Source organism: Callorhinus ursinus, unplaced genomic scaffold (assembly GCF_003265705.2).
Source record: "Callorhinus ursinus isolate GAN/ISIS: 27379988/994484 unplaced genomic scaffold, GSC_fseal_2.0 scaffold52, whole genome shotgun sequence".
NCBI lineage: Eukaryota > Metazoa > Chordata > Mammalia > Carnivora > Otariidae > Callorhinus > Callorhinus ursinus.
Window position 1 is genome coordinate 7,701,682 of NW_027397114.1, and position 10,712 is coordinate 7,712,393.

The 10,712-nt window shown below is 60.2% G+C and overlaps 1 protein-coding gene across 9 annotated transcripts in view; it reads right to left on the bottom strand.

Moving 5' to 3' along the window:
- SRCIN1 (SRC kinase signaling inhibitor 1) overlaps window positions 1-5,975 on the bottom strand; it is a 68,348-nt gene extending 62,373 nt beyond the window's left edge. For 6 of the 9 annotated variants that reach the window (XM_073883837.1, XM_073883838.1, XM_073883836.1 and 3 more), the window contains exon 1: window positions 4,775-5,152. In XM_073883837.1, coding sequence (XP_073739938.1) covers window positions 4,775-4,898 — 124 coding nt within the window. In that variant the 5' untranslated portion in view covers window positions 4,899-5,152. Of the gene's footprint in view, window positions 1-4,774; window positions 5,154-5,955 lie in introns of those variants that run through there. The other 3 variants (XM_073883841.1, XM_073883835.1, XM_073883842.1) reach the window with 3 other exon arrangements.
- Between the last annotated feature and the right edge of the window lie 4,737 nt (window positions 5,976-10,712).

The window sequence follows — 10,712 nt, forward strand, 5'->3', positions numbered from 1 at the left end:
CACACACACACACACACACACACACACACACACACACACACACACACCCTGGAGGCTTACTTTCCTATCTAACCTCTATTCCTCCTACTGCAGCGTGGGCCTGTTTCCTTCCAAGCTGTCCTGGGCAAAGATGGGGGGAGGGGAGGAGAATATTTTCTCACCCCCAAACCCTACCGTCTGCCCACCTGCAACAGAGCGGATGAGGGCAGGGTGTCCCCGGGTGGCTGGGCCCCGAGCCCAGTGCGTGCAGGAGGCATGAGGAGTGCGCTGGGGGAGCGGCAGTCTGAGTGTGGGAGAAACTGGGAGAAACAGCTCTTCTGGGAACTGTCCCTCCAACTCCTCATCCCCTGCAAAATCCTAAGTCTCGAGGTTAGGGGAGGGTCTTTTCCGGTTTCAGAGACATCTGTTCTCTCCACCACACCATTTATTGAGTGTTTAATATATATCAAGCGATGTGCTGGACATTTTCATCTATGATTGCATTTCTCTTCACAGCAATCCCATGGTCAGAAATGAATCTGCCCCCCAGGACGGTCCCTTTCTAAGACTAAATCTAACCTTGATCCCTCTTGCTCCACTTCCTCTGGCCCAGTCCTCCTTGGTAGTGGAGGCCGTCTCTGCTTCTGTCTTCAGATATTCTCGCCATGACTCAGTGGCCCCACGTCATCTTCTCCAGGCTGCCAACCTTTATCCCAGCCTTGCCCCAAGGGATGGGCATTATAGGGGTGAAAGCAACATAGGCAGGACTGGGGGCTGGGATCCATGACACTGGCCGGTGCCAGACAGACCTCAGGCCAGGAGGCCCGGGAGGAGGCTCTGGGGGCAGTCCCGCCGAGACTGGCTGGGCTGATGGAGGTGGGGACAGAACCAGGGGCAGCAGATCCTCTCTCCCTGATGATGTCTCTGACCCTTGTAGGGAGCATGGGGCTTCACCTTCAGTGGTAGGGCCCAGAGATGCAATGAGCTAGTCCTGTGACAAGCTCTCAGGTCCGAGTTGCAACTCACAAATACCCAGAGCCCAGGGGCCTGAGCAGAAGTGGGCAGGGCTACAAGACAGCGTGACCTGCCCTGGGCTGTGTGGGGGGAGCTGACACCAGAGGAGGGACTCTTATACCTGGCTAAGCTCCTTGGCATCTAGAGGGTGCTCAGGCCCTGGGAATGGAGGAGGGAAACCCCCAAGCCAGCCTTGGCAGGGTTTCCTACACCCCATGGTAGCCACAGCCAACCTCAGTAAATTCACACAGCGCTTGGCTTCCTGGGGCTACCCCGCATCCTGCCTCCAGCACATCTGGAACAGAGGGGCCAGACCCACCTCCCCAGGAAACGGCTCCGGCCTCAGCTTCCACCCCCCCTAGGAGATTCTAGCAGTGAAAGCATGGGCCAATGGGCAAGGGAAGTCGGAATGGTGGGTGGGACTCTGGTCCTTGTGGGTGGCACCTTCCCCCTTCAAGCAGGCACCATTAATATATGCAAAGCATATGCAAATCACCCAGAAGAGAGACACAACATCCAGGGAATGTCAGAAGAGACCTTGGAGATGATCCAGCCCACGCCCCCTCATTTCACAGGTGAGGAAAGAGGCCTGCATCAGGCAGGGACTTGCTCAAGGTCATTCGGACATTTGGGTGCTGAGGAAGAATGGGAACGAGGTCCCTTTACTCGGAGTCTAGTGCTCTTTCCACAATGGTCCTGTCTTTTATATGGGAAATGGACAAGATGGCAAAGAGGGCACAGGGCCTGGATGGGGCTCCAGGAAAGCCTACCGGAGACCGGGGGTGAGGGGCGGGGACGGGGCCCCTCCCTCCCCAGCTCCGAGTCTGGAAACGGTGTGGGGGTGAGGGGGAGAGTGGACAGGGTGGCAGCGGTGCCTGGGACTGTGGGTGACCAGAGGGGCAGGCGGGCCGAGGCCAGAGGCGCTGGTTTCCGGCAGCCAAGCAGCAGAAGGCAGCAGGAGAACTGGAGTGTCGGAAGCCTGAGGTCAGGGCAAGGTGCCCGGTGGGGTGTGGGGAGGGGGATGGGGCCCTCGCTACACACACCTCTCCAAGTGCTCAGCAGCCCCCTTCCGCTTGGACTCTGATAACTATGGCACCTGACAGACCAGAATAGTCAACCCAGACCCGTCCCTTCAGTGCCTGCGGCTGCCCTCCACCCCTCAACTTGGCTTCTCCACCTTCCAGACAGTCCTAGAAAGCAGGACCAAGGCTGGGGGGAGGAAGACAGACAGATGGGAGGAGGGCACACAGAGTGAGAAAAGGGGAGACAAGGTGGGGGGAGAAAGAAAGAGAGAGAATGAAGTGCAGAGCAGGAGAAACTGAGGGGCAGAGAGAGGGGAGACCAGGGGAAGAAGTGGGGGGGCAGCAAGGCAGGGGAGATGGTGGCATGGGGGGACGGACGGTAGGAGCAGGGGAGCAGAGAGAGAGCTGCCGGCCTGTGGGACTGAAGGAAAGCTGGAGTCTGGGTATCAGGCATAGGAGCCCCATAGAGGCCTTGAGACTGTCTGGAAGGAGGTGGGGACCAAGCCCCTGCCCCTCGGCCCATCTCCCCAGCAATTCTCTGGCTGCCAGGAAATCGGTCCCTCCTCCTCTGCCTCCCTCCCTCCCTCTCTCCCTTGGGGCAGCAGCCAAATCCAAAGCCTGCATCTCTGCTTTTCAGAGCTGGAAATGAAAGAAGGGGAAGCGAGTGCAGCCCTCAAACCCGCTGACGGCCAGATTTTTATTATCTTTGCTCGAATGGGCCCTAGGAAGCCAGCAAGGGATTCTTCAAAGAGCATCTGAGTGGCTCATTGAAGCCCACACCTGCACCAGCCCACCCACGACAGGCAGTCAGGGCTTGGGGGGCACAAGCTGTCCCCCACCTCCCACCAAGCCCAGAAATCAGAATCGAGGCTTCCAGGAGCCTCACCCTCAGCTCTCTGTGCCTAGGTAGGGGCCACTGGCTCAGGCAGCCAGGCTCGAAGGCCACACCCAGGCCTGCTGGGCCTCCGAGGTAGTCTCTGTCCCTCTCTGGGCCCTGAGGACACAAGCAAAGGAAGAAATTGGATCTCCTTGCCAGGGCTAGAGGAGATAAAGTGCTTGGGATTCCTCGAAAGAGAAGCTTTTATGGCAAGCCCTAGGTCTTTCCCCTGAACTCTCGGCCTGCCCCACACCCACAGGCCCCGTCTGCTGCCTCCTGACTCCCCTTCGCAGGACCCCACCCAACAACAGCTGCCCCTCTATTCCAGAGCCCCAGGCCCACCATTCAGTATGATCCTGAACCCCAAACACCCCTCCCTCCATCCAGATCCTCAACCCCCAATCCCTTCTTTCCCCAAGACCTGACCTGGAGTGGGGGTGGGGCTCAAACAGACCTGGTACTTTAAAGAGCCCAGCGCCCTCCCTCCTAAGCTTGGGTTTTGTCAGAGAAAGCCAAGGTTGGCACTGTGCAGACAGTCGCCATGCCACCCCCGCCCCCCAGCTCTGACCACACCATTGAGATCGATGCCCGCGGCCAAAGAAGGAATCAATGGTTCTAATTAAACCCTTTTTCCAGGGTGGGTCCCTGGCCAGAGAGAAAGAGAGAGCGTATGAGGCTCTGCATCCCAGCACCCAATGCTGTACCCTGTACATCTTTAAAAAACCTGGAGCTCAGCAGGAATCAGGCCACAAAGACCCCAGACCCCCCCCATTAGACAAGGAGGCAAGCAGAAGGCTTGGGGTGGGGGGGCAGGCCTCTTGATGGCTCATTCCCAGGGATCCTTCCCCTAGGAGAGTTCCCCCTCTCCACTCAGCCCTGCCTGAGGACCACAGTTGCTTCTTCCAGATCCCCAGAGCACATGGGGGACCCATATCTCCATCCCAGCCCTGAGGGTCATCATAGAGAATCAGCCATCATGGTAAGGGCGGAAGGAACAGGGCGGCGGTGGGGGGGCACTGGACAAAGACCCTCTTGTCCCCAAGGCTTGGTGGCAAGAAGCCAGGGCAAAGCCTCTGCACTCGCTGCCAATGTTGCCTGGGTGCCAGGCAATCTGGGCGGAGGGTGGGGGGGATCTTATTCTTGTAACCCCCTCCCCTTACACCCCGAGCCCTCACCCCCAAGCCTTGCTTCTACAGCAGGCCACCAGCTAAGTCTCTGCCCCGACAACTCTTAGCTCGCCTGGAGCCCTCCTTCCTGTGTGAATGCCAGGCCCTGACACTTGCTCGCCGTGGCCCCAACACCAACCAGAACTGGCAAAAGCCCTCATGCATAAACCCAAACTGTCCCCCACATACATACACACGCACAACCACACCAGAGAAACCACCATGACAGCTGCCACTAAGAATGACAGAGCTTCACATTTTCATAGTGACAGTCTCCATCAAATGCATCATCAGTTCTTTAAAACCAGCAAGAGGGATAGGGAAGGGAATGAGAGAAACTGAGGCATGAAGTTAGACAGCAAAGCAGTTGGCTCAAGGTCATCCAGACCAAGATATCCAGAGTCAGGAAGAAGGTATCCAACCTCCCCACACAAAGTGCTCAAACCCCACACCAAGGAACGTTCAGACCTACAAGTCCGAAGTCTGGTCAGCTATCCCCCACTCCCAGTCCTCATCTGTTTCCCCTTCCCCCAAAACAACAGTAGCTCCGACATCTCCTGAGAAGGCTTCATCCAGGAGCCCTCCACCAGCGCCACCAGGGGGGAAAACACTTCCCCTAAAGTTGGGGGCTGCAGGACCTCCTGTTTCCACAGTATTTGGAGAGAGGGAAGAACAGTCCGGGATCTCCTCCTGGCACAATCCTTGTTCCTGCTCACCTGGCTCCCCTCGGCCCCCGGGGTCCCTCGGTCCAGCCTCCTCCCTAGGAGATCGGGCGCTGCCCTCCGCTGTCCTCTCCCACCAGGCCAGGGCAAAGCGCCGGAGGCACTGCCAGGGCTGCATGGGGAGGGGTGGGGCGGGGGGGTTAGCACCAGCAGCAGCACACGCCCCACCGGGCCCTGCCAGCCGAGCTGCGGAGGCACCCGGCCGGCCCCCTCTGCTTCCACCAGCATCCTGCTGCCCCCACCGACAGGACTCGGAGCTGGCCCCGGAGCTTCTGACGTAGCAGGGGGGTGCGTGGGAGGGGAGGGGGGGCTATGGCGCGTCCCCTCCCCAGCCCCGCCCTCTGCCCCTCAGCCTCCAGCGGTCGCTACCTCCTCACTCGCCCTGGATGCTCTCCCCAGCTGGGGGCGCCCTCCCCTGCCCTCCGGCCTCCGCAAGGGGAGGGCTTAAGATCAAATAGCCCCTCCCCCAGCCCCTCCCTCTTATGGCCCCTCCCTACCCGCCAGCTGAGCGGGGAGCTGGTCCCCAGTTTCTGCAACTGCTGCCTAGGCTCTGAGGTCTCCAGGGCTAGGGCCTCGAGGTGAGGGGGGCGGGGGGGTGAATACAGGCTCGTATCCTGGCAACACAGCCAACCCCAGAATGCACTCATCCCCTTCCTTCCCTGGGGGGCTGGCGCAAAGCGCCTACCACCACCGTCCAAGTGCGTTCACCCCATCCTGGGACCTGGGGGAAAGAGAAGCCTTTGAGGCTCCCCCCCAACACACACACACTTCATCCCCCTCGCCTCCTTCCCCCACCCCCGCATCCTCCTCTTCCTCCACCACGGATGGACCACTCCCCTCCCCCACTCCCCTCACCATCTATCCCCCTTCCTCTTCTCCCCACCCCTCCTCCCTCCACACGTACCCCTTTAAATTTTCACCCCTCGGGCCCCCTTCCCCCGGGCATCACGAGGCCCTCCCCGCTCTGTCTCCAGCCTCGCCAATTCCTGACCCCCTCTGGTCCCAGGACTCCTGTCGCCCCGGTCCTTCTCCCAAGCCTGCACGCAGCGGTCCCCTGCCCACCCCCCAACACCTGCGCCCTGAGCATCCCTCGCCCCACCGGCCGCCGCCTCCCCAGCCCGGCCGCCGCCCCCGCCCCCGGCCGAGGGGAAAACACACAAAGAAAACAGAAATACCTTCCACTTAAGCATGGAGGCACATTAGGGAGGAGAGAGACAGGGACATGCCTTGGGACGGAGCGTTCCCCATCGGGCGGGGGCGCGGGGGGCGGGGGCCCCGGGCCGGCCTGCCTGGCGCTCGCCCTCTCGCCGCCTCGCGGGCTCCTCGCTCGGCCCCAGCCCCGGGGCGCGGTGCCAGGCGGGCGGGCCGGGGGCGCGGGCCCCGCCGGGGTGGACCAGCTGGGAGGGCGCCGGCGGCCGGGCGTGTGGGTGCGCGCGCGCGCGGGCGTGTCACCGAGTGTGCGAGAGCGAGTGTGTGTGTCTGTGTGTGTGTGTGTCTGTGTGTGTGTGTGTGTATGTGTGGGGGGGGCGCGCGCGCGGGCCGGCGCGGGTGTGTCACTGCGGGCGGGAGCGCGCGCGGCGCGGGCACCCGCCTGTGGCCGGAACGTACAAAGGGCCGCCCGGGGTGGCGGGGAGCGGAGGAGCGGAGGGGGCGCTGCGCCTCGCGCCCTCCAGCTGCACGGCGGGATCCCGCGGTGCGCTGCCGGGCCAGGGGTGCGGGGCGCGCTCCCGCTCCTCTCCCCACTCCACCTGCTTCTCCCACCCCGAGCAATCGTCGCAGCACCACCACCACCACCAAGACAAATACCTAAGGCCCGGGACCGGCCTCGGAGGAGGGGGGTGCACCTCGAGGGTGGGGCACTTCTCGGTCTCCAAGCCCTGGCGCACTAGGGGATGGGGAAGCATTCGGGGAGGAACCGCGCAGGGAGGCAAGCGGAGCGGCGGGACCGGGGGGCCACTTTTCAGCCAAGGTGACCTCCGAAAGCCACAGCCGCCCTATGCGGGGAGAGTTAAACCCTCCTCTGCCTCTGCCGGGACGCCCCCCTCCCCCGCTCCTTAGACTCGGCTCAGCCGCAGAGATCCAGTCCCCCGGCGCCCCCTGCTGGGCTGTCTCCTTGCCCCCAGCTCCAGTTGCGGCCCCTCCTGCAGGCGTCTGCTGGAACTGCAGAGGCCCGCGCTAGGAGTGAGGGGAGTCAGCTCCGCCGTCAAGTAGGACCCCAAAGGGGCACGCTCCAGCCCCTTCTCACACCTCACCTGGCTCTGCCCGGCCACCTCCAAGGCAGCATGCAGAGCGCTAGCTCTGCCCCGCCCCGCTTTATTCCCACTTCCTCCCTGTCCCACCCTGGCCTACCTGTTGGCTCCACAGACTTCTCTGGCTCTGACCAGCACTGACCATGACCCCTCCTCCTGTGCTGATTGCTTGCTTCCTCTCTCCCTTCGGTTCTATGTCCTGTCTCTCCTCTCCCAAGATGCTCTTGGGGAGGAGAAGGTGGACTGAGTCCCCTGCTGCTTTTCTTTACTCCTGGCATCCCCAAAGACACTTTAGATGGAGCAGGAAAGGGGCACAGGACCTCTCTTCAATAAAGGACACCAGGCAGAGTGGCAGGCAGGCAGTGAGGCAGGAGACCCCACCCCAAGTGCCCAAATGACAAACCGGTTTCCCCACTTCCTAGTCTACCAGGTTGCAACCTTAATCTAGGCTCTCCCATTTTCCTGCCCGCCCTCAGGCCTGCCCCTGAGCCAGCCACATGCCCAGCTGGCGGCAAGTCCCAGATGCCCCTCGAGATTAATCTCCACTTGCAGTAACTTAGGTGGTAGGGCCAGGGCAGGAGGGCGGGGGTGGCCCTTCCCAGCTCCAGCAGGATAGCTCCGGAGGGCAGCCAAGAGATGTGTCATGGACACACCGTCTGGGCACACGACCCCAGCAGTCGGCACCCTGACTTCTCCAGTCCTGGGCCAGCTTCCTCTCCCTCTGCCAACTGGACGGTGCCCATCTTTTGGCCTCTGAGCGCACAGCGGGCACTCTTCCAGCACCCTGCCTGGCTGTCTGCCCAGGATGGGCATGGGAGGCAGCAGGCCCTGTGTAGGGGAGGGGCTGGTGCAGGGAGGGGTGGCTTCCCCCCAGCTGCTTGGACACCACCTCCCACGCTTCTCACAGCCTACAGGCTGGGGACTCAAGCTTCTGCTCCTCCATTCAAAAGTCTGACTCAACTACACAGACTCTGACCCTTCCTCTCCCTGTCAGGGTCCCCCTAAGACGGGGTCTCTTTCCTGCCCCACTTTGTGCCCACCTAAGGAGAAGGGAATCAGCAAGTGCTTTACTCATATTCTCTCATTTTTTTTAAAGATTTTATTTATTTATTAGAGAGAGAGAATGAGAGATAGCATGAGAGGGAAGAGGGTCAGAGGGAGAAGCAGACTCCCCGCCGAGCAGGGAGCCCGATGTGGGACTCGATCCTGGGACTCCAGGATCATGACCTGAGCCAAAGGCAGTCGCTTAACCAACTGAGCCACCCAGGCGCCCTCATATTCTCTCATTTAACCCTCTCAACAATCCTGCAGAATGGGCGTCCTTGGTCCCATTTCAGAAATAAAGAGTTGAGGCTCGGACAGGAATAGCCATGTGCCCACTCTAAGAGGAGCACAGCTGAAATTCAAACCCAGATCTGCCTGACTGCAGACCTCCCAGCCTCTTTCCTATCACCAGCAGCACCTCTTAACCCTGTGCACTGCCAGAAACTAGGGCCAGCCTCTGTGGATAGAAGAGAGCTGGGCTCAGGAACAGGGCTGAGCGTTAAGACATACGGTTATGTCAAGGTTAAGGAACTGGGCATTAGCCCTGGATGATGACAGGAAAGATGCTTGCCCAGTCACATAGAGATATTTCTGCCTTTATGATAAATGCCAAGAAGCCACTGGTTCGGAGACTGGGGGGACAGGTTCTGTGAATCAGCCCCCAGAACCTGGAAACAGTTCCAAAGGTGTCAGCAGGGCAATGCACCCATCTTTCCCCACCCTGAGGCGACCTCCTCCATCAGAAGGGCTCCAGGATCCTGACCTGAGCCGAAGGCAGACGCTTAACCACTGAGCCACCCAGGCGCCGCTGTAGCTCACTTCCTGAAGATGAACTCTTAATATTTCTCATCATCTGCATAGCCGCGATTTCATTTGACCCCCTATTCCCCTCAACTACTTCATCCACACCTACCTAACCCGGGGGTGAGAAGAGATACAGCTTCGGAACAGAAACAAAACACTGAGACCCCACAGTGAGCCAGAGGGCGGGTGACATTGACCCCACGAGATCCTCTGGCCCACCCCCCAGGGAAGATAGGTCCCAGGCCCAAAGCAGAGTCTCCTGGGGTAGGGAAAAGGCTGGGAAGCCATTGCCATGGATGAGGGGCAGAGCAACGCAGGTATTAATTCTCCAGCTCAGAGGCGAGAGAATTGCTCCTGGAAGCTGGCCTGGTGCCCTGGCACAACCAGTGTTCCAGCTGCCTCCCCCTGAAATGCCTCAGGTGCCGCCCCACCCCCACTCTCATCCCTCAACAGGTAACTTCCCTCCAGCCCTCCTCCCCGGCCTCTCTGGAGCGGTGCTCTTGGTCGGGAGGGGGCAGCTGGCTTGTTTGAGGAATCAACAATGCTTAACCGAGCTTCTCACATACTGTCCCCCACCCCCCGGCCTGTTCCTGGGCACCTGCAGTTGGGAGGTTATGGTGGAGCACGCTAGAGGTGAGAAGTCTCAGCCTCTCCTTCCCCAAGGTACAGTCAGAACAGGGAGCGCACCTGGACAAACATCTGGGCAGGAAGAGGGACGTGGGGCCAGGGGTGGGCACAGAGAGGCACGGGGGCCTCTAGGGAAAGGCACAGGAAAAAGGATGGCGCGGAAATGATGGATGGAATATGCTGAACTGCTCACTCTGCCATGGTGGGAACCACCCCCCCAGGTCCTGGAGAAAGCCCCCTGCCAGCGGGGCTATTGTGCAGCCAGCGCATTTCATGAGCCCCCTTAGGACCATCCACACTCCAACAAGGGTGGCCCGCAGGCAGCGAAGGGGCTGTGATTCGGCCCTGTTCTGGAGAGAGAGTGACCAGGGGTGCTGACCTGGCATCTGGGACAGAAACTTGCAGGGGTGGGGGAGGTGAGGCAGAGGAGGTTCTTCCTTCTGACCACAGACTAGCAGCCCAGAGTCCCTCCCAGGTCCCCTCCTGCATTCCTGGCCCTCCCATTCCCCCTCCCACCCTATAGGAGAGGAGTGAATAGCCATGAGTTTCAAAAGACCGTCCCTCATTCCCTGCGGTCCTCCCGCTCCTGCTTCTTATTGTAATGAATGCTAATGATGCTTCATAATTGATGCCCTCATTAGCACATCAAACCCACTTTCTGAAGAATGGAGAGAGAATGCGGGAGGGGGTGTTCTCTGGGGTCCTGACTGTAGCCACCTCCAGCCAAAGAAATACATCCTGGTGCTTCCAGCAGTGAGAGACCCTGGGTTGAGGGACTTAAAGCGAGAAGCCTAGATGTCCCTCTGATTGGCAGTTTTCTGAGCATAAGTCTCCATCTTCCCTGTCAGATAGCAAGCAAGGGTCCCACCTCCGCCATCAGACTGGGAGCGCTGAGTTTCCCTCATTAATTAGGGCTCCCTCTCAGGATCATGCAATGGTTCTTACACAAGAGTGAGGATCAGAATCACTGGAGGGCCTGTTAGAACAGGGGTTGCTGGGGCCCTCTCCTGAAGCGTCTAAGTTTGAAGAAGGGCCCGGGAATGTGCATTTCTAACAAGGTTCTAAACGCTGCTGCTCTGGGCCCCACTTTGAGAACCAGTTGGGGGGCAGAGGGGACTTTCTTCTTGTTTTCCCAGCTTACGGCTTTGCCTGCTGATGCAGCTTGACTGGCAGGTCACCACATGGCCTGGCCCCTGGGGAGTGTCCAG